The sequence below is a fragment of the Callorhinus ursinus genome, unplaced genomic scaffold (assembly GCF_003265705.2).
Source record: "Callorhinus ursinus isolate GAN/ISIS: 27379988/994484 unplaced genomic scaffold, GSC_fseal_2.0 scaffold41, whole genome shotgun sequence".
NCBI classification, from domain to species: Eukaryota; Metazoa; Chordata; class Mammalia; order Carnivora; family Otariidae; genus Callorhinus; species Callorhinus ursinus.
Genome location: NW_027397103.1, coordinates 12,230,717 through 12,253,870, shown reverse-complemented (window position 1 = coordinate 12,253,870; position 23,154 = coordinate 12,230,717). Strand labels below are relative to the sequence as shown.

General features: G+C 47.2%; 2 protein-coding genes, 1 long non-coding RNA gene and 1 other non-coding gene across 8 annotated transcripts in view; 1 reads left to right on the top strand and 3 right to left on the bottom strand.

Moving 5' to 3' along the window:
• KMT5A (lysine methyltransferase 5A) overlaps positions 1 to 5,080 on the bottom strand; it is a 19,425-nt gene extending 14,345 nt beyond the window's left edge. The window contains exon 1 of the mRNA XM_025889620.2: positions 5,056 to 5,080. Coding sequence (XP_025745405.1) covers positions 5,056 to 5,065 — 10 coding nt within the window. The 5' untranslated portion in view covers positions 5,066 to 5,080. The remainder of the gene's footprint in view (positions 1 to 5,055) is intronic.
• Positions 5,081 to 12,439: 7,359 nt separating this feature from the next.
• Positions 12,440 to 12,512, bottom strand: TRNAQ-CUG (transfer RNA glutamine (anticodon CUG)). Its single transcript has one exon. It is a non-coding gene; the product is annotated as a tRNA-Gln (tRNA).
• A 2,218-nt stretch (positions 12,513 to 14,730) lies between these two features.
• LOC112837514 (uncharacterized) lies at positions 14,731 to 19,201 on the bottom strand. 2 transcript variants are annotated; one of them, XR_003211756.2, is made up of 3 exons: positions 19,013 to 19,201; positions 17,379 to 17,477; positions 14,731 to 15,106 (listed from the first exon to the last, which is right to left on the bottom strand). It is a non-coding gene; the product is annotated as an uncharacterized lncRNA (long non-coding RNA). The 2 variants fall into 2 exon arrangements; XR_003211757.2 differs by having other exon boundaries at positions 19,034 to 19,199.
• A 49-nt stretch (positions 19,202 to 19,250) lies between these two features.
• Positions 19,251 to 23,154, top strand: part of SBNO1 (strawberry notch homolog 1) — a 58,262-nt gene continuing 54,358 nt past the window's right edge. For 2 of the 4 annotated variants that reach the window (XM_025889624.2, XM_025889625.2), the window contains exon 1: positions 19,254 to 19,457. The gene's annotated coding sequence lies outside the window, so the exon portion shown is untranslated. Of the gene's footprint in view, positions 19,458 to 23,154 lie in introns of all 4 variants that reach the window. The other 2 variants (XM_025889626.2, XM_025889623.2) reach the window with 2 other exon arrangements.

The following is a 23,154-nucleotide window of genomic DNA, read 5'->3' as shown; positions in this document are numbered from 1 at the left end:
GCCGGCGGCGCCCCACGGCGCCCCCTTCCCCCATGGCCTGCGAGGCAGGGCCCGGCACCAGCGCGCCGCGGCAGCCCCGGCCGGCCCGGGAGCGAGGACTCTGGGAGGGGAGGCGCTGGCGGCGCGTCCTGCGCGGCCCGCCCGCTCGCCGCCGCCGCCACCGCCCACCGTCCGGCTCCCGGCCCGGGGAGGGGGCTGGCAGGGGCGGCGCTGCGAGGCTCCTCCGGAGGGAGGAGGGGAGGAGGGAGGGAGGAGGGGAGGAGGGAGGGAGGAGGGGAGGAGGGAGGGCGGGCCGCGCGGCCGCGACGAATCCCGACTCGGGCGCGCCCCCTCTCGTGCGTCCTCAGCCACTCGGGGAGGAAGGGGTGGGAAACATGATAATGACAGCCCGGGCTCTCGCCGGCCAGGCTCCTGCTCTGGCTGGCTCCGCGGATATTTTGGGAGACCCGTCGGTGCCAGGCGCAGTCAGCAGCGGTGAGCGCCACAGGCGAGAGTCTTCCTCTGTGCCCGAGCTTGTGCTCCCTGAGCGTTTTATGGGCATTTAATCCTCCCGCAAGTCCCCCTCCGGGGGGAGAGGGGGCCAGGTCCTGTGGCAAACCCGTTAAAAGTGAGGATCCTGGGGCTCAAGAGAGGTGCAGCGGCTTGCCTAAGGCCACAAAACTAGAAAGCGACGGGGTCTGCAAAGTGTCAAACCCAGGCGGTCTGCACCTGACCCGCTCAGGCCCTGGGGAGATAGAGCCAGTGGTTTTAATGGCAAGTTGGTGGGGTGCTTCCCGTGCATACACCATCTCATCCAAACCTCACAACAGCCCTGTGAAGGTACACACCATTATTCTATCCTTTCCACGGATGCGGAAACTGAGGGTCAGAGAAGTGAGGAGGCTTGGCCAAATTCTCACAACTGAAAATGAATTTCCAGGCCAAATGACCCCCGAGTCTGCACTCCCAGGGACAGATGAGGAAATTCAAGATGGGAGGGACAGAGGCTGTTGCAGAAACGTTTAGCAAGTCACCTGGTTCTCCTGTCCACCAACATGAGAAAATGTCCTAGGAAGGCAGGGTTTCCAGCCAGTGGGGTGTCTTGTGTTGGCAGAACTCACTGCCCTGCACCACTGTGCTGAAGCCATTAGGGTTTGAGGGCCCACAGCCAAGAGTCACGTATTTGTGCTAAGTCATAGATGCAAACAAGATACCTCAGGGCACCTAGCTCCTACTGCTTGGGTCATGGCCTGGGAGGCAAGCCTTGGGTTTCTCTCCCTGCATCTGCCCCAGAGGTGCTTTGTGACCACGGCCATGTCACTTCCCTGGACTAGGCTTCAGCATCCTTGTGGGTAAGAACCAAGAACCTTGAGTTCCTTAACCCACCCAGGGCGCCTTCCAACATCCACAGAGAAACAAATGGCTGTCCCTTGAAGTAGCTGCCTCCCCTTAAGAAGGGATAAGACAAAACAGGATTAAATGGCAGGAATAGGCTCAGGACAACATCCCCCAAATCAGTTCATGCTTTAGCATCCTGGACAGGGCTGGGGAGCACCCTCCTTCCTACATCTGTCCCCTCCCCCCGGCGGCCCCCACCCCAACACTAACTCCAGTAGGATGGGGTCCTCCACTTACTTGAATACCCAAGAGACTATGCAGAGAGTGAAAGAGGATTCTAAAAGGACACTCTGACATGCAGGTCAAGCCTTCTGAAATAGAGTGCTAACGCTCCAGGGCAGAGAATTTTGCAGTTTGTCACCAAACTATCATGGGAACCGTGGTTTGAGAACAGAAAGCAGCCACTCGGGTCACCTTTTCTACTTCACGTGCTATTTCAACATCCTCCCACCCCCACCCCCAACCCCACCCACACACATGCTCAGGGCCACAGCTTTGTCTATTTCGGCCCTCAAATGCAGGGGGTACCTACATTAAGATCCAAGTCTAGCACCCATTCCTCAACTCTGCAGCTCTGGTACTAGAAGATCTAATACAAATCATTTGATGTGGGCGCCCGGGTGGCTCAGTTGGTTAAGCAACTGCCTTCGGCTCAGGTCATGATCCCGGAGCCCCGGGATCGAGTCCCGCATCTGGCTCCCTGCTCAGCGAGGAGCCTGCTTCTCCCTCTGGCCCTCGCCCCTCTCGTGTACTCTCTCTCTCTCATTCTCGCTCTCTCAAATAAATAAATAAATCTTTAAAACAAAACAAAACAAAAAAAATCATTTGATGTAACCTTCAACACAGTCTTTCCTGTCTCTGGACAGGAGGTCGTTTATGTGTGTGTGTATATACCCAACAGCAGAAATAAAAACTCTTAATGTTGTCCAGGATCTCATAGAAATAGAATTCAACAGGAATGATACTAATAGCTAACATTTATTCAATGTTTATGTGCTGGGCCCTATTAATAATGCATTATTTAATTTAACCTTTCCAACCCTTTAGGAGAAGGTACTATTCCTATTTCACAAATGTAGAAATTGAGGGGCGCCTGGGTGGCTCAGTCGTTAAATGTCTGCCTTTGGCTCAGGTCATGATCCCAGGGTCCTGGGATCGAGCCCCGCATTGGGCTCCCTGCTTGGCGGGAAGCCTGCTTCTCTCTCTCCCACTCCCTCTGCCTGTGTTCCCTCTCTCGCTGTGTCTCTGTCAAATAAATAAAATCTTAAAAAAAAAAATGTAGAAATTGAGGCTCAGGGAAGATGAAGCACTTGACTCAGGATTACACGACTAAAGTGGTTAATAGAGCTGAGATCTCAACCCAGTGCTGCCTTATGAGAGTACTCTACCATAAAGAATGTATATTGCTTCCCTTGAACTCAGACACAAAAATAGCAATTCATTCATTCCACATTTATTGAATACCTACTTTGTTGCAGGCCCTTGCTAAGGACACAACAGTGTACATAAAGACAGATGGAGCACATTGAGGCCCTATAGGCCATGGTGAGGATTGAGGATTTGATCCTAAGAACAGTTGGGGGAAGGAGGAGGAGTGAAGGTCACGCGAAAAAAAAATCTGTGTTCTTGGGGACCACTCTAGCTGCTGGGGGATAATAAATTGTAAATGGTAAAAGTGGAAAGAGGGAGACCAATTAGGAGGCCATCTGGCCCTGGCAACAGAAATGGAGAAAAGCAGATGGACTAATCCTCCTCAAACTAATATACTTAAGGTTGAAAATATTTACATGATTGTAAAACTTCAAAACCACAGAGGAGTTGCCTGGTATCTGAACATTTTGTTTGTTGACCCAGCAGGGTTCTCAAAGTGAACTACAAGTTTGCAACAAAGACAGCTTTTCTAGAAGAAAAAGCCTGACTCTTCATTCGAAGTATTCTAAATGATTTGATATTTACACTACCAAATGCCCAATTTAATAATCTACAAGAGTAATGAAGCCTTAAGAAATAAGTAACTACAGAAAGAAAGAAAGAAAGAAAGAAAGAAAGAAAGAAAGAAAGAAAGAAAGAAAGAAAGAAAAGAAAAGAAAAAAAAAGAAAGAAAAAACTACTAGTTTGGGGGTCAGGCGAGACAGGGAGAATTACTAACCAATAAATTACAAAGGTGATTTGTAAGCCTGCCATGGTAGGAGCTGGGAACACTTGTCTTCACTTTGGCTAAGGGAGATAGAGTGTAAGAAGCAAAGGCACAGCATGGCTAGAGTCTAGACAGTGACTTTGGACTTCAAGCTTCCACTTCTGCAAAATGGGAATAACAATTTGTAAAGATTAACTGAGATACTAAAATGCCTGGTCCTCAATGGTAATTATTATTTGCCTATATTAACTATTTAAATATTTCAGTGGCAAATTGCTTAGTTTTGTTTTCCCTATAGATTAATTAAAGCAAGCCATCTTTTTCTTTTTTTTAAGGCACTACTGTTGAAACAGTTAGCTTGAATGATTTTGCTCTAATGGGAAAAATGAATCAGGGAAGCATAGATTTATTATGATTTGTCAGATACTTCTAAATATACTTTTAGATGCTTAACACTTCTGAAGAAAAAAAAAATCGTCTTAGCTTTCTCTGTGGATTGGGTTATGAAGCCTGTTAACTTGAAGTTCACTTTCTTAATCAGAATCTGGGTTGTCCCAAAAGACCCTAAAAGGACTCTGGCATAATAAAGGATGCAACTGGGTGCAGGGCCTGAAAACAAAGGTGCCCAATAAATATTTGCTGAATGAATCCTTATTTTATTCATTATAATTTTTATAGGGAGCGTACTGCATTAAGGCAAATTCCTACTAACTTGTACTGTCTTGGGATTTTGAGAAAAATGTCAAACCTCAACTCATTTTTCTTAAATAATAATTCTACTCAACCGTCACGCTCAAGTTTTTGCATGGAGGAGACACAGCGGCTGGAAATGACCAGTGGTTGGAGATCACTTTGCCGCATAACGTGGGTCTTACTGCGCTGACAGCAAACTAAGTGTGCAAAGAAGGACTTAAGGCAGGAACATCGCCTCCCGCGGCTGGACAATCCCACCCAAGCCATCTCCCATGGGCAGGAGTCCTGACCAGCTGCAGGATGAAGGCTCGCCCCGGGTGGTGCCATGGGACGCATCTCACCCCCAAAATGAGGTGACTCAGGGCATGGAGAGAGAAGGCGCCTGCTGCGGTGTCCACGCCGACGCGCTCCCCACGATGGAGGTTACCCATCTGCGCCCTGGCCTCGGAGTCACCTCCTTTCCCAGCGAGAGAGAGCCCCGAAGTGGGCGAAGCCTTGCCCTCCCCCCTCCTCGTATCACTAACAACCATTCCCTGGAGGGGCCCTGCGCTTTAGTCTCTTAAGAGCTTTGACATATGGATCTGTTGTCCCTGGAGAAGCAGGCCAGCGGGTGCTCACACTTTAGAAACGGGAAACCGAGGCATGGGAGTGGGAGGGACTTCTGGAGACTTGGCAGAGGGGTAGGTCGGAGAAGGTTCCGCAACAACCCCCCCAGCCCCGTCTCCGCGCTCCATCCGAGCAGACAGCTCAGCAGAGCGCCTCCCCGCTGCCGCTCCCGCCACCCTGGGGCCCCGCTCAGCGCGACCCCCCACCCCAGCCGCCCCGGCGCTGACCACCTGGGCAAATACCTCTAGCCATGGCCCGGTTCTGTCACCGCCTAGGATCTCCCGGGAAACGCAGCTTTCGAAAAAAGTTGCAACAACTGTAGCCAACTGCTCCGCGGAGCTACGGCTGCTGCCCTGATTGGCGCAGTTGCCCGCCTCTCCCCAGGCTGCCCGCTGTGATAGGCGAACACAGGAGGGGGGGGAAAGCCCGCCCTTATTCCCGCCTCCTTGGCTGGGGCGGGGCAAGCGGCCGCACTTTCTACAAGCGCTTTAGGGACAGGTCCCGGCGGAGGAGGTGGGAGGGGGTTTAAATTTTACCGTCTCCCTGCGCTGATTGGCTGAGGTGGGAGGACACCCGCGATGCCATTGGGAGGCCCCAAGCTCCGCCCTCTCCCGGTGCTGAAGCTCCGCCTCGGGAGCTTTAGTCACGCGGCTGGGAGGCCCGGGCTCAGAGTGGACCGGGTCTGGGACTTCCGGTTCTTCTCGGGTTTGACAGGAACCCGACCTCTGACCCCTTGATCTCCCCTTATGACCGGCAAACCCTAGTTCTCCCCCACAATTTGGCGTCTCCAGCCCCTTGACTCCGACAGCAGTTTATTTCATTCATTCCTAAGTTTGAAAGGTTTACTGAGTCTTCTTCCAGTATTCAAAACTAGCTGGCGCAGCCACCAACTGAATGGGTCAGAGGATGAACCTTCCGGAACCTCAGAAATCCTAGCCCATGTTACCTACCCATTTCCCAGATGGAGAAAGAGAGGCGACCAGGAGGACCAGGTAACTTACTTGCTGCCCAAGATCACCCAGCAGTTTAATTGCAGGGCCTGGATCTGTCTTGAGACTCTGAGTCCACTAGATGGCTACCTTAATCTCAGGGAAACAACCCCGCCCTGTGCCTCACTCTGGGGACCCTACGAGTAAGACCCCAGAGAAACACATATGTCTTCGATAATCTTTGCTTTGAACACGGGGAAGGTGTCCAGTTACAGCTCTTCTCTGGGGGCCCCTCCTGGAGATGTAGGCAGAGATCACTCATCCACTGTCTCTCTGGTCCCCGAGATGATTTTGGCGTCCTCGCCATTGCCCAAGGACCCTACCATTGCAGCGAAAAATGAATGAAAGCTAAATAAGGTGATGTATGTGAAAGCACTGGGAAAAGTAGAGAGAGACACTTTTTTTCTAAAAGATTTTATTTATTTATTTGAGATGGGGGGAGGAGTGGGGGAGTGAAGAATCTCAAACAGACTCCTGCTGAGCGAGGGGCTCGAGGCAGGGCTCCACCTCAGGACCCTGAGATCACGACCTAAGCAGAAACCAAGAGTCAGGGATGCCTGGGTGGCTGAGTTGGTTAAGCTTCTGCCTTTGGTTCCACTCATGATCCCAGGGTCCTGGGATCGAGTCCCACGTTGGGCTCCCTGCTCGGCGGGGAGCCTGCTTCTTCCTCTCCCTCTGCCTGCTGCTCTCTCTGCTTGTGCTCTCTCTCTGTGTCAAATAAAGAAATAAAATCTTTAAAATAAATAATAATTTTTTAATGCATTTATTCTACACTTAGTAAACTGTATACCTGGCACCGTTTGGTACCCCAAAGATACAGTGATGAATAAGACACAGATCCTTCCCCATATTTTTTAGGGAAGAAACAAACAAGAAACCACATTTTATTTTTTGATTATTTTTTAAAGATTTTATTTATTTATTTGACAGAGAGACAGCGAGAGAGGGAACACAAGCAGGGGGAGTGGGAGAGGGAGAAGCAGGCTTCCTGCGGAGCAGGGAGCCCGATGTGGTGCCCAGGTGCCCCAAGAAACCACATTTTAAAAAGATAATCTTAGGGGAGCCTGAGTGGCTCAGTCGTTAAGCGTCTGCCTTCGGCTCAGGTCCTGATCCCAGGGTCCTGGGATGGAGGCCCACATCGGGCTCCCTGCTCAGCGGGAAGCCTGCTTCTCCCTCTCCCACTCCCCCTGCTTGTGTTCCCTCTCTTGCTGTGTCTCTCTCTGTCAAATAAATAAATAAATAAATCTTAAAAAAAAAAAAAAAAAGATAATCTTAAGGACACCTGGCTGGCTTGGTTGGTGGAATGTGCCTTTTTTTTTTTTTTTAGTTTTTTTTATTTATTTGAGAGAGAGAGAGTGAGCAAGAGAGAGAGCATAGGAGCAGGGGCAGAGGGAGAGAGAGAGATGCAGACTCCTCGCTGAGCAGGGAGCCCGATGTGGGGCTCGATCCCAGGACCCTGAGATCAGGACCTGAGCTTAAGGCAGACATTCAACCAACTGAGCCACCAAGGTGCCCCTGGAGTATGCAACTCTTGATCTCGGACTTGTGAGTTTGAGCCCCATGTTGAGTGTGGAGATTACTTAAAAATAAAATCTTAGGAAAAAAAAAAGATAATCTTAAATAGTGATTAATGCGACGAGTAAGATGAAAATGGGGGAATTTTACAGAACATGAGTGGGGAGAGGGTTGCTTCTGTAGATCTGATGAAGTCAGAGAAATCCTCTGGTTGGTGGCTTTAAGTTATACCCTAAATAAATAGGACCCAAGGGAAAAGGTACTTTTAGGTAGAGGGACTCGCATGTGTGAATGCCTGGAGGCGGGAATGAGCTTAGTGTGCTTGGGAAAGAAAAAGACACGCAGTGTGATTGGAATTGAGCACATGGGGGGAGAATGGAGTGGATCAGGCTGGACACGTAGGCAGGTGCTAGATCACATCGGCCCTTGAAGGCTGGGCTGGCCTCTCAGTTCCAAATCCAGTTTTCTCTCTTCCGTTCCACAATATTGGGGCTGCAAACCATATTGCTCTTTTGTCAGCTAGGGTTAGGTTTTGTCACCAGGAGAGAATCTGGGGAATCTGGAAGGCAGGGGGAGGGAAAAGGGACTTACTCATGACTGTTTACTTGCCGTTCTCATCATGGTCACCTAAGTAATGACATGCTGCTTCTCACAGTGGCATTTGATTCAGTCTCCAGGTTCTTACAGGCTCCCCTTCTGATTCTTCTAGCTCTGCTCCATCAAGGTGGGAGCTACTTCCTGCAGTAAAGTTACCTTAGTGTTCCCACCACCTCTTATATGAATTTCCTACTTTAAATTCTGTTTTCCTAGACCCAGACTGACACGAAAGGCATTGTAAGGGCTCAGACTTTTATTCCAACTCTAATGGGAAGTCACTAAATGGTTTTAAGCCAAGGATGGATAGATTGGTGAATATGAACAGTTAATCACTGCAAATAGTTACATAATTTACAATAATCTATTTTGAAGCTTGGAATCTTGGAATCATGTGACATGTTTCTGGAATGTTTGCTTAATGATCCCCACTTTCCTAAGATGGTTACATCATGTGGGTGAAATCACACCAGTGCTAAGATTACTTTCCTTACTCCAGTGTTATTTTTGCATTCATATTTGCTCCAGGCTTCTGCTATTGTTAAATATTTCATGTTAGCATCAGTTCTTGTAAGGTTCTATCAAATGGGGCATGTGTATCCTAAAGTTCCTCAGCTGGTGGCCACCGCGATCTACTAAATCCAATCTATTCTTCTGTGAATACGTGTAATATATAAACACACATATGTATTCTTTTATATGTCTGTGTGTGTATTTATATATGCATATAAATATATATGTAAGTATGGATGGATGGATACACACACATATATAAAATTTCCCCTCTGTATATGTACATATGCATACATTAACGTGTAATATATATACAATATATGTAATACATTTAGAACTCAAGCAAGTGACAGTAAAACAATACTCTTTACCTCAGAGGCTTATTGTTAGGATTAAATGAGAGAATGAATATAAAGCATATGGAGATGTAGGAGTTGGAAATGGTAGCCATTTAGCAGTGACTAAAATAAAGTTATAAAATTGCATCTTAGGGAATTGCTGTAATTTGGGCTATTAACACTTTCTTCTCTAACTCCATTCTTTTCTCGGTGTTCTCAGAGGAAGCCAAAACTTGTCTACCAAGTAGCATTTCAAGAGAGGATTCTGTGGTCAAGCTCCTTGTTACTGAGCATGGAAGGAATACACAAAAAATGATGTCTATAGCATAAAATTTGGTATCAGATGAAATAGAGCCAATGGCTTCTTTGCTTGAGTCTTTTTACTCATCTGTTAAATGGGTGTGTCTTCTATCCATCCCACATCCTTTTTAAAAAAAGATTTTATTTATTTATTTGAGAGAGAGAGCACACAAGAAGGGAGGAGGGGCAGAGGGCGAGGGAGAAGCAGACCCCCTGGACCCTGGGATCATGACCTGAGCCAAAGGGAGACGCTTAACTGACTGAGCCACCCAGGCACCCCCCCATTTTTTTTAAGTAGGCTCTTTAGCCAGCGTTGGAGCCCAACGGGGGGCTTGAACTCACGACCCTGAGATGTAGACCTGAGCTGAGATCAAGAGTCAGGTGCTTAACTGCTTAACTGAAAAAGCCACCCAGGCGTCCCTCCCGTATCTCCTTTTAAGTAAAGGTATTATAAACTAGTTCTTCAGTTGATTGGGAATTAAAGGTTATCATTTTCTTAAAAAAGCAAATGGAGAATGTATATATTGGCCAGTAAGGGTGTTTGTTTGAAAAGTCAGCTTAAAGGTGGTTTAAGAGCACAGATCAAACTCTAAATTTACAATGTGATTTTTAAATTTTTTTCTGTGTGGGCTTTTATTTTGTTTTTTTTGGATAGACCTTTAATTTGTGAATTTGAAGGGGTGACTAGACATCATTTTCTTTCAGAGAGGTGTACATAATAGTTGGATTAGTTTGCCAGGGCTGCTGTAATACAGCACACAAACTGAGTGGCTTAAACAACAAAAACGTAATAGCCTCACGTTCTAGTATTGGCAGGGCTGGCTCCCTTGGAGGGCTGTCGGGAAGAGTCTGTTCCATGACTCTCCCCTAGTTTCTGGTGGTATGCTGACAAACTCAGGCGTTCCTTGGTTTGTAGAAGCATCACCCTGACCTCTGTCTTCATCTCCGCATGGCATTCCCCCCATCCCTACATGTCTCCAAATTCCCCTTCTATAAGGACACAGTCATGTTGGATTAGGGGTCACTAATGATTTCATTTTAACTTGATCTGAAAAGACCCTGTCTCCAAGGTCACATTCTGAGGTACTGGGGGTTGGAACTCTGACATATGAATTCATGGGGGACACAATTCAGCCCGTGACATTAGTGTGCCTGTGTTTAATAATTTAGTTATCTTAAATGTGACGTTTTTAAGGGAAATTTACAAAAATGAATAGCAGGGCATCCATTATAAAAACATAGAAAAAGGGGTGCTGGGTGGCTCAGTCGGTTAAGTGTCTGCCTTTGACTCAGGTCATGATCCTGGGATCCTGGATCAAGCCCCACATGGGGCTCCCTGCTCAGTGGGGAGTCTGCTTCATTCTCTCCCTCTGCCCCTCCTCCCCACTCCTACATGCTCTTGCTCTCTAATAAGTAAAATCTTGTTTTTAATAAAGATTTTATTTATTTATTTGAGAGAGAATGAGATAGAGCATGAGAGGGGGGAGGGTCAGAGGGAGGAGCCGGGAGCCCGATGCGGGACTCAATCCCAGGACTCCGGGATCATGACCTGAGCCGAAGGTAGTCGCCCAACCAACTGAGCCACCCAGGCGCCCCTAAATAAATAAAATCTTAAAAAAAATAAAAAAGTATTATTTGAAGTTAATATACACACAGAGTGAAAAATTTAAACAGAAACTCTTCTCCTCCTAAATCTCATTCCCCTGCTCCAGCACTATTCTGTGCATATGCTACTATAATACCTTAAGAGAAGGTAGAGCTGGGTGATAGCAATGATCCAAACAAATAATGATAATAAACACTTTTTGTGTGTGAAGAGTTGTCAGAACGTTCTGAAAATCCATATTAAGAAACAGGTAATGGGGCGCCTGGGTGACTCAGTCGTTAGGCGTCTGCCTTCGGCTCAGGTCATGGTCCCAGGGTCCTGGATTGAGCCCCACATCGGGCTCCCTGCTTGGCAGGAGGCCTGTTTCTCCCTCTCCCACTGCCCCTGCTTGTGTTCCCTCTCTCGCTGTGTCTTTCTCTGTCAAATAAATAAATAAAATCTTAAAAAAAAAAAAAAGAAAAGAAACAGGTAATGATTCTTGGATACCTGATGTGTTTAAAGGCAAGAAACTCAACCCTTGTTACTTGGGCCTAAGGACCTGTGCCTGAAGTCTTTGCCTTTATCTCTCTACCATTCTTCCATTCTGTTTTTCCCTTTCCTACAGAGGTAACTCTATGTGGATTAAAAATGTCCATACTCGGGGCGCCTGCGTGGCTCAGTTGGTTAAGCAACTGCCTTCGGCTCAGGTCATGACCCTGGAGTCCTGGGATCGAGTCCCGCATCGGGCTCCCTGCTCAGCAGGGAGTCTGTTTCTCCCTCTGACCCTTGCCCCTCTCATGCTCTCTCTCTCTATCTCATTCTCTCTCTCAAATAAATAAATAAAATCTTTAAAAAAAAAATGTCCATACTCTTCTTGGGACAGTTTGAGTCCATATCAGTCTGTACTCCAAAAAGTTTAATAATGAGGCCAGTGAAGACTTTTTAAAAATTAGTTTAGGGGCGCCTGGGTGGCTCAGTTGGTTGGGCGACTGCCTTCGGCTCAGGTCATGATCCTGGAGTCCTGGGATCGAGTCCCGCATCGGGCTCCCTGCTCAGTGGGGAGTCTGCTTCTCCCTCTGCCCCTCCCCCCTCTCATTCTGTCATTCTCTCTCTCTCTCTCTCTCTCTCTCTCTCAAAAGTAAATAAAATTAAAAAAAACTTTAAAAAATTAGTTTAAATATATGTTTCAACCTTTCAACTTTTCCATTTTTAATTAGTATCTGTATTGGTCAAGATTGTTTCGGATTGAAAATTAAAGAAACCTAGCTCGGGGCACCTGGGTGGCTCAGTCAGTTGAGTGTCTGCCTTCGGCTTGGGTCAGGCTCCTGGGATCCTGGGATCAAGCCTCATGTCAGGGTCCCTGCTCAGCAGGGAGTCTGCTTCTCTCTCTCCCTCTGCCCTTCCTCCCTGCTCATTCTCTCAAATAGATAAATAAAAATCTTAAAAAAAAATAAAGAAACCCAGCTCAACCTGGCTTAAGGAAATGAACAAGTCTACTATTGCTTGTAACAGAAAAGTTCAAAGGTAGGGGTAACTTCAGGCCTGATGGGATCCAGTGAGTCCAAGAATGTCATCTGGACTTAGTCTCTCCCTCTCCCTCCCTTCCACTTCTTTGCCCTACCGCTCTTTAGGTTGGCCTCACAGAATGGTCTTCCATTCCACATGGCCTCTGCCCCCATTTCCCAGTGCTCTTAGCAACACCAGTGGTGAGGCACTGTCTTTTTCCTACTACTTTCAGTTGATGTCTTATGTTTTATAATGTTCTGTTTATTTTTTTTTAAAGTAAGCTCTATGCCCAACATGGGGCTTGAACTCATGACCCCAAGATCCAGAGTCATATGCTCTACCGACTGAGCCAGCCAGGCACCTCTTTTTCCTAATATTTTCAATGTAAAGTTCTGAAACTGAAACTCATTGGCTTGGCACTAATTCTATCCATTGGGCCTGGATGTGCATCCTGCATTCCAACTGGCCAGACTTGAATTAAAAACTCCACTCTGGGGGAATGTGTATGGGAGATGATTAGTGCTTTCCAAACCACATGGACTTTGAGAGAGAGAGAGATGAAATTAACGTGCCACTATCTGAAGAAGGAGAGATGGATTTGGGGTAGTCAAAAACAACATGTTCCAGAGCACAGATTTTTAGGATAGTGATAGATGCATGTCATTATGCATTTGTCCAAACCCAGACAATGTACACCACCGAGAGTGAACTTTAAGGTAAACTATGGACTTTGGGTGATAATGATACATCAAGGTAGGTCTAGCACAACTGTAACAAATGTACCACTCCAGTAAGGGATATGGATAATTGGGGAGGCTGTGCATGTGTGGGAGTTGGGGGTATATGGGAAGTCTGTACCTTCCCCTTAAATTTGCTATGAATATAAAACTGCTAAAAAAAAATAAAGTCTTCAAAAAGAAAAAAAAAACACAAAAAACTTCTGTCCACTATGATGTCTGCCATTGTGAGAAATCCAATAGATGCTTTAGTCATATTCTGGTGCTGTCAGCTACATTCGATATTGCTGGCCACTCCGTCCTTGAAACTGTTTCCTTGGCATCCATGATGTAATTTCTCCCTGGTTCTGCTTTGACTTCTCTGACCGACCTTCATCAGGCTCACTGAGTGCTCACCTCTTAGATATACAACCTTAGGGTTCTGCCCTTGGTTCCCTTTCTCTCTGTATTCTCTCTAGTTTTATCCTTTCCCATGTTTTCTTTTTTAAAGATTTTATTTATTTATTTGACAGAGAGAGAGACAGCAAGAGAGGGAACACAAGCGGGGGGGGGGTGGGAGAGGGAGAAGCAGGCTTCCCGCAGAGCAGGGAGCCCGATGCGGGGCTCGATCCTGGGACCCTGGGATCATGATCTGAGCCGAAGGCAGACACTTAACGACTGAGCCACCCAGGTGCCCCCTCTCTCATGTTTTAATCCCTGTCTAGATCCTCAAGCTTAGACTCCCAACTGCTTGCTAGACATCTCCAATTGGATGTCGCACTGGCCCCCTAAAATTCCTCAAGATAGACTTACTTTCATGGCCTCTAATGAACAATTCCTCCCACCATTCATACTTTTTTTTTTTTTAAGTAGGCTCCATGCTCAGTGTGGAGCCCAACGTGGGGCTTGAGCTCTTATGACCCTGAGATCAAGACCTGAGCTGAGATTAAGAGTCAGACACTTAACCAACTGAGCCACCCAGGCGCCCCCCCTTTTTTTTAACTTAAAGATCATTTTATTTTTAAGTAATCTCTACACCTAACATGGGGCTTGAACTCACAACCCCAAGATCAAGAGTTGCACGCTCTACTGACCTGAGCCAGCCAGGCGCCTCCCCCGACCCCCATACTCTTGTGTTGTCTTTCCTTGAGTCTTGTGTGGCCTTGTTAATTGACAGAACGTGGTGGAAACATCACTGTGTCAGTCTCAAGGCTAAAATTCAAGAGAGGCTAGAAGCTTCTGCTTTTGAGTTCTTGGGAGCTCAGAGCCACCAGGTAAGAATCATGAGGCAACTGCCCTGTTACTGTCCCACCTGTTTCAGAACATTTGCATATGCTGTTTCCTCTTCCTGAAATGCAGTTCCCTCTTCTCTTTGCCTACATAATACCTACTTTTCAAATCTCTGCTCAGTTATCACAGACCACATGGAGAGGGAAATACAGTGGTCCCAGCATCCTAGCTGAGCCCACCTAGTTATAGTCACACAAGTGAATATTATTAGCAAGACCAGCAGAACTGTCCAGCTGAGCCCAGCCCAGCTTGCAGAATCATGAGAAATAACAAAATGGTTGTTATGTTAAGTCATTAGGTTTGGGGGTTGTTTATTACATAGCAATAGATAAGCAAAACTTTCCACAGTATCTAAAGCTAAACTCATTGTTTTTCTCTTCACATCTGTTTGTCTTCCTGAAGTCATAGTTTCAGCTATGGCACTATTATCTACCTAGGTACCAAAGGGAGAAACTGAGGCTTCTTTCTAGACTCCTTCCTCCCCACGACCCCCATCCAACCAGCCACTATGTGTTGCTGGCTTTACCTCCCAAATATTTCTTGAATCTGGCCCTCTTCCTTTGCTCAACAATTTTTTTTTTAAAGATTTTATTTATTTGACACAGAGAGACACAGCGAGAGAGGGAACACAAGCAGGGGGAGTGGGGGAGGGAGAAGCAGGCTTCCCGCGGAGCAGGGAGCCCGATGCAGGGCTCGATCCCAGGACCCCGGGACCATGACCTGAGCTGAAGGCAGACGCTTAATGACTGAGCCACGCAGGTACCCCCTGCTCAACAATTTTGCTCCATTTCAGTTTCTGTTCTTCTCTTCTCTCCACCGCTCTGTTCCTCATACTTGCAGTCCAGTTCTTAGATCCATGTGTTACACTGCTTCCAGAGTGATCCTTCTAGAATGCACCTCCAACCATAGCAGTTCTCTGCATAGCAGGCTTCTGAGTTCCCTGTGGCCTACAGAATAAAGTCCAAACTCAGTTACAGAAGGCTCTTTTGAGAATGGCCTTCATCTATTTTTGTAATCCTGCTGATAATTCCTTGTTACTTGCTATGTCAATCAAAGTTCACACAGGAGGCAAAAACCACACCAGGTTTTGAACAGAGATAAATTAATGTAAGGGGGCGCCTGGGTGGCTCAGTGTGTTAAGCATCCGCCTCTTGATTTTGGCTCAGGTCATGATCTCAGGGTCATGAGATGGAGCCTCATGTTGGGCTCTGTGCCCCGTGGGGAGTCTGCTAGAGATTCGGTCTCTCCCTTTGCCCGCCCCCTTCCCGCTCTTTCTCTCTCTCTAAATAAATAAATAAAATCTTTTAAAAAATTGTTAACTAGGTCTAAACTGGCTAACTACATAACTTGAAAGGGTGAAAAGAGAACTTTAAGGCCTCACAGAGGTAGCAACTGCAGGAAGCAGCTCTCGCCACTCAGCCTAAGGGGGCAAAAGGAAGGGGTTGGAGTCACTGAGAAACCTAAAAGCGGGGCCCCATGCTGTTGAAACTTAAACTCCAAGGAGGGGGCTGTGCTCAGCTGGTGCTAGTGTCTCTGACCTTACAGGGTGACCCTGTGGAAGTTCCTGCTGGTCCTCCTGTCTGAGAGGAGGGTTTCATGAGGCTAGTGCTGCAGGCTTGGGGAAAAGTGAGTAGAGCGGCTGCTATGGGGAGGAGATGCAGCTGCCAGGGTGAAGACGTGCTGCTGGGATGACGTTCACAAGAAACTCGTTCTTCCTCCAGCCTTGTCGTCTCCCTCCAGCACTCCCTATTGCGGAAGCAAATACTGAAACAGCTGGGAAAGCAGAAATGTAGTTTTGCAGACTGTGGAAGCTTGGGTTTGGAGCTGAGAGACAATGTCTTAACAACTGATGCCCTTGCCCTGTTACTGTCCCTCCTTGCTTGGCTCCCACCTGTTTCAGAACATTTGCATATGCTGTTTCCTCTTCCTGAAATGCAGTTCCCTCTTCTCTTTGCCTACGTAATACCTACTTTTTTGCTCAGTTATCACTTCCTCAAGGAAACCTTCTTTGACTTCCCTGATGACATCAAATTACATTGTAAAAGGCTGTTAGCTTCTTTGCAGCAATGTCACACTTAAAAGTTTACATTTATTTATTTATTTATTTTTATTTTTTAAGATTTTATTTATTTGACAGAAAGAGACACGCCGAGAGAGGGAACAGAAGGCGGGGGAGTGGGAGAGGGAGAAGCGGGCTCCCCGCTGAGCAGGGAGCCCGATGCGATAAGAGAAGTGTCCTTCTCCCACTGTGTCTCCCTCTGTCAAATAAATAAATAAAATCTTAAAACAAAATGATGATTTTACTTATTTGAGAGAGAGAGAGAGAACACAAGCAGGGGGAAGGGCAGAGGGAGAGGGAGAAGCAGGCTCCCTGCTGAGCAAGGAGCCCGATGCGGGGCTCGATCCCAGGACCCTGGGATCACGACCTGAGCCGAAGGCAGACGCTTAACTGACTGAGCCACCCAGGCGCCCCTACAAGTTTACATTCTGTGTAATTTTTGGATTGATGCCCACTAGACTGTAAGGACATATGGGCAGGGACCATCCCTGTCTCTCCCTTCATTTGGTTTTCTTTTTTTTTTTTTTAAAGATTTTATTTATTTATTCATGAGAGAAAGAGGGAGAGAGAGAGAGAGAGAGAGAGAGAGAGAGAGAGAGAAGCAGAGGGAGAAGCAGGCTCCCAAGGAGCAGGGAGCCCGATGCGGGACTTGATCCCAGGACCCTGGGATCATGACCTGAGTCGAAGGCAGACGTTTAACCATCTGAGCCACCCAGGCGCCCTTCATTTGGTTTTCTTAAATTTGTGCCCCTCATCTCTTTTTTTATTTTTAAAGATTTTATTTATTTATTCATGAAAGACAGAGAGAGAGAGGCGCAGAGGGAGAAACAGGCTCCCAAGGAGCAGGGAGCCCGACGCGAGACTCGATCCCAGGACCCCGGGACCATGACCTGAGCCGAAGGCAGACGCCTAACCATCTGAGCCACCCAGGCGCCCTGTGCCCCTCATCTCTAACGTAGTACCTGGTGCATAGTAAGGGCTCTTTGGAGTGCAAAGTGCAGCTGTAACAGTCAATACCATGCCTTAACAGGGAATTTTTTTTTCCCCCAAATCATCTGCTTCCAATAGCATCTCTGTTCTGGATGTACCCAATAAGTCTTCCTCCTGCTTCTGATCCTCAGTAGCTTGATTCCCATCCACTGGTAACAGCTGCTACTCACAGTGTCATTTTGAGATGCTGCATGTGTACACACAAGCAAAGTATGTTACTACACATTTCCAGAGGCAGAAGTGCTTCACTCTCTTGAACAACTGTTTTGCTGTAGGAAAGTACCACAATTTAGTTAACTTTCTTCAAAGACATTTAGGTTGTTTCCCATCTTTTGGTTCTACAAATAATGCTGCAGGGAATAACCCTATGCATGACATTGGTGTGCGTAAGCACAGTTACATTGCAAGTATCTCCTGAAACACCACCTTTTACTTGGGTCCCAGAGAAGGAGATTATGCAGAGATGGCAGCAAGGATCTAGCCTGGATGCTCAGAAAGTACCTCTAAGGGTGGGAGTTTCTAGCTCAGACCTACACTGTTAGAATCTAGTACTTACGTAGTCCTAGTGTCCAGAGAGTTTGAGGGTCCCTTGGAAACTAAACTGTACCAACCAAGCTTGGAAGACACTGATGCATTAACTACAATGTTTTAGATTTTTTTTCCTGCATCCTTCCCTTAGTTCTTTCTTCTTCCATAATGGACAGATTTGTAAGAGCTTGCTTGCTGACACTAGACCATAAACTAGTCTAGTGGCTAGCAATGGACAAGACAGATGAGGGCATTGGTCTTATGGAACTAGCTTTATCATTTTTACTTTTACCAGGTTTTTTTTTTGATGTGTAAGGATGAAATGAGATAATGGAAGTAAAGTGATTAGTCTGCATGTATTTATATGTATGTACATATATAATACATACTTATGTATACAGACGCCGAATTGGAAGATTCATAATCATCTTAACATGACTACTTTTTATTTTCCTCCCCCCTTTCCTTCTTTCTCTTGAAGAGTTTACACCTTAAACTCCAAGGGTTTCTTTCAGCTCAAGGCCAGTGGGATGCGCCACCAGTAGGGGGCAAGAATCACCCAGGCGTGCCTATTACCTAAGCAACGGAGTCAAACAGCATTCAGAATGACTTTACAAAAGGGTTACCAAGAAGTTAATTTGTTTATTCTGTTAGGTCATTTGATAATAATAATTAGAAGAAGAAAAAGGAGGAGGAAGTGGAAGAGGAGAAATTAGGGAATCGAGAGATGGTAGCGACAGATCTCTGCAGCAATCATTAATTGAGAGCAATAGTTAGTTCAGAAAAAAAGTGGAGCTGATTCTGCTCACACCCCTTAGGGTATGATAATGGCAGTGGACCAGAAGAGGGGTTCCGAGTTATACTGCGGTTTCATACTGAATAAAGTGCTTTGAGCGAGCCTAACAAGCAATGAACACGCGAATATTTTTTTTGTGTAATGACGAGCTTCCCAAAGTAACAGAGACGCCACTAGGTAACTTCCTGGGCCGAAGCCACACACCAAAAGGTCTATCAAAATAGCTTCGGGCCCCTCCTAGCCGGACTTTGAAAGCAGGTGTAGGACGCATGCGCCCGGCCCACCGGCTGACCTCCTCGTGGCAACCCAGCGCGCAGACCTTCCTCCCGACAGCCCGCGGGGCAGAAAGGGAGGGGGAACGGAATTCTCGCGAGGTCTTTCGAGCGCCGGCGGAAGCAGTGGACACGTGACTCTTCTAGGAGGCCTTCGCCTTCCCCCCTCCCCCTTCTCGGAAACCCGGCCCCCTCACCCCTCGCCCACCCCGGAGCCGCGGTAATGGACCGTTTGGGTTCCGGAATTCTCTTGGATCCAACCACTGGTACCGGGTCGGCTGGAGCCGGCGGAGTCCGTGCTTGGCAGCGAAGGCAGGGGGCGGTCAAGATGGGGGGGGGAAATCATCTTCCTTCACCTAGGAGGGAGGCGGGGCGGAGGGGGGCACTGGGGAGCGGGGTGGGGGGAGGGAGGAAGTCACGTGGGGCGCGCGGCGCGCGCTGCGTGCGCGCGGCGCCTCATCCGTCGCCCCACCCCCTCCCCTCCGGCGGGGCGGGGGGTTGGGGGGAGGGGCGTCAAGATGGCGGCGGGGAGGTAGGCAGAGCCGGACGCCGCTGCTGCCGCCGCCACCGCCGCCTCCGCTCCAGTCGTCTCTAGTTTTTCAAGCTCTCGCCGCCCGAGAGAAGCTGTTCCGGCGTCGGTTCCCGCGGGGAAAGTAAGTCCTTCTCTTAGCCCTCTTCTGCTTCCACAGTCCCCCTCCCGGACAGCCAGCCTCCCACTCCCACCCTCCTCAGGGGGCCGTGTGGGGCCGGGCTGGGGGGGGGGGCAGCCACCTCACCCCGGCTTGGGGCCTCCCTCGCCTCTCGCCGCCCCCTCAGCTGAGCGCCCCAGGGCTCTTGGGGGCAAGGTCCCGGCGGCGGCCCCGCCGCGCTCGCTTCCTCCGCCCGTCAGCGCCGGGCCCTGCGGTCGCTGCGCGTGGGGGCTCTCGGGCCCCGGGGGCCCCCGCTGTCCCGGGCCAGAGTCACCCAGTTTGGGCGGGGAGGCAGGATCTGCGGACGCCGGCTCCGGCTCCACTTGAGTCGCCCTCCTTGCTTTCCCCGCTCCTCTCAGGGACTGTGAGGTCCCGGACCCGCAGGAAAGTGAGCTCCGCAATCCTTCAAAAGTCCTCATGCCCGAGGGTTGCTCCCGGTTTGGGGCGAGTGCGGGACGAGGTAGGGGCGCCGAAAGTCTGAACCCCACACCTGCAATTTTCTGATCACCTTGCTCTCAGGGCGTCGAGGCGGTACATGGGACACGTGGGGGCCACCTTCAAGCCTCACCGGGTGATTACGTTAATTTTGTCTCGAGCTCGCTCGCCTCCTAGACCCTAAGCATCTATGTAGGGAAAGGCGTTGGGGATTTGCTTACTTTAAGGGTGTTTGGTGTAACGAGCATCTGAAGTTCCCCAAACCAGTGTATGCTGGTGGTTTCCCATAAGTGGTTTGGGATCCGTTTAACCGCTGAGGAGATTTGGATGTTCCTGAACCCTTGTGATTGTTTCTTTCCTGACCCTGGCATCCAGCTCCTCCCCTTTCCACCCCGGCTTTGTGCTGCTGTTTGGTTAATGTTTGCGGACCACTAACTTGATCCTCGCACAGCGAAGCCCTTTTTATGTTCGGGCTCCGTTTACTGTAGGAAGCTTTTGTTTTGGGGAGTTGCTGGTTGAGAAACGTGGGGAAAGAACTGGCAAGAAAATGAGCGTCAAATAAAGCAACGTTTTTATCCATTGAATTGCGCAGCCAATTGTAACCGCACCCGGAAGTTTGTACTAAACACGTGTTGCTGAGGGAAGGCTAAAAACTGGGTCCCCTTTGACCTTTGAAAGTTGATTATTAGCAGTTTATGTTGAGTTAAATGTTTTATTTTCTCCAGACAACCGCGTTTAGAGGCGGAGTAGGGCTTCTACCGAGTCGGCCAGGGGGGTCCAGAAAGCTGTCAAACCCCGACTTGCCCTAGAGGAAATAAACTTAACACTTGTAGATACAAACCAGCTAACAGTGCGAAAAGATTCCATGTTTTCCGGTGTATTTACTGCAGTCAGAAGTGATTGTTCTTTAAGCTGTTGGGAAAACCATTATCATTGCCCAAAAGATAGTTTGTATAGAATTTCTAGGATAAAATGCAGAATTTACTATTGGTGCCTTGCGGGACAGTAATTTTGCAAGCAAGAGAACGGTTTATTTTCATGTTTAAAAAAGTTGTTTCCAAAATTTATCTTACCAGAAAGAACATCTTTATTTTTTTCCTTCGGTTTCTGCATTTTTATCTCCCAATCTAACTTAATTTCACACAATTTGTCTGTAGAATTCTAAGTAGGTTTTACTTTGGCTGCTGGGTAAGTATTAAAAAGGAGGGCTTAGTTGGTGGCTTACAGTGGTGGCTTACGTTCATTCATTCATTGGATGCTCTTAAGTGTCAGGCAGTTTTACTTAAGGGCTTTGCTGAAATTACGTACTGCTTAATAGGATGCAGTATAAATGTATAAAGTGTAAAGATTCCTTTAAGTGATTCATCTTAAAGATTAAAGCTACAGATATATTTTGGTGTTTCTTAAATTTCTAAATTGAGCTTTGACTTGAGACTTGCCTCCTGTGAAGGTGGTGAACACTCAGATCTGAGGTCTGGTCTTACCAAGTAACCTGACTTCATGAGTCTCTTAGTTCCCATGCTTTGCTTGCCCTAAAGTTGATGTAAAGATACTTTCTGGAGGCGCCTGGGTGGCTTAGTCCATTAAGCGTCTGCCTTTGGCTCAGGTCATGATCCCAGGGTCCTGGGATCAAGCCCCACTTCAGGCTCCCTGCTCAGCAGGGAGTCTGCTTCTCCTCCCTGCTCTTGTGTTATCACTTGCGCGCGCGCTCTCTCTCTCTCTCTCAAATAAATGAAAAATCTTTAGGGGCACCTGGGTGGCTCAGTCGGTTAAGCATCTGCCTTCGGCTCAGGTCATGGTCCCAGGGCCTTGGGATCGGGTCCCACGTCGGGCTCCCTGCTCAGTGGGGAGCCTGCTTCTCCCTCTCCCTCTCCATGCCATTTTCCCTGCTTGTGTGCTCGTGCACTCTCTCTGCCAAATATATAAAATCTTTAAAAAAAAATAATAAAAAACCCTTTAAAAGCATACTTTCTGTTGAGAGGAATTGTTTTCACATTATATAGCTAATTAATAGAATGATGTAATCTTAAAGTGTTTACAAATGTCTTTGTTTATGCTGACAGATAAACTTTAATATGGTTGAACTTGGTAAATATTAAGGGTAATCTTGGAATACCACTGAAATTTTCTGTAGATGGAAAGGATAGGCTCTTGAAGAGCAGGAACTCCGGTTTTATGAATAAAATACAGTACAAAACCCAGCAAATTCACTTGTTTATTTAATTCTTGGAAAGCAGTGTATAGCACAGAGCAATGATTTTAGAACCTTTTTACTGCATCGTATGGTTAAGATGTGTTTTACATTGTGACCTACTACGTATCCACGCATAGAACTCAAAAACTCATGTCATGAAATAATGTTTATCCTCTTTACATGCTGTGTGTTAGGAACCCCTCTTCTGGTCCACTGTGTGTTAGTTTCTAAATATTTTTGAAATATTTAAGAATTCTGGTCATGATACACTGAATTTGACTTGACAGCTCACTGTGGTGTGACCACCAGTTTGAAAAATGTGGTATAGGCTTAAGAATACAGAATCTTGGAGGCATATGGGATCAGAGCTCCTGGGTATCTAATTCTGCTCCACACTTATTTTGTTACCTGTTACAATTCATTTCTCTAAGCCTCAGTTTTTCATCTGTGACAGAAGGATAACATTTAGTATTTACTCATGCGTTATCTTGAGGGTTAAAAGAGAAAAAATCCGATCCTGTAGTAAATCTCAAAACGACTAGGGATCTGGATGACGGTGGTAACCAAGAAAGTTGTTTCACACACCCCCCCCATTTCTTTTTTGTGCTTTTTTGGTAAAGCATGTTTGAAACTTTGTTACCTGCATGTTACTTTGTGAATCCGTTCTTCCTATAAAAAGTTTCTCACTGAGAGCAGGGAGAAGCACACTTTACTGAGCAAGCGTTCCCTTGAAAAATAGCTGTTAAAAACTACAGATTTTTCCCTTGTAGGTAATGAAAATCCTTGTTAATGAACTTCTTCATATTATCTTCTTTTCTTCCTGATGTTCTTAAAGAACCAGCACTCAGACACTAAATAAATACCTTGTCCATGAACTATATCAGCTAAAATTTTGAGAGGATCATTATCCTTCCAGCTTCTTAAACTAAATGTCAGTCATCACCTCTGGGCTGCGTAAAAGCAAAGCTGAAGCTGAGTTAAAAGTCAGACATAGTTAGTGCTGTTAAATAAAGAGAAAAAGTCCTGTTTATT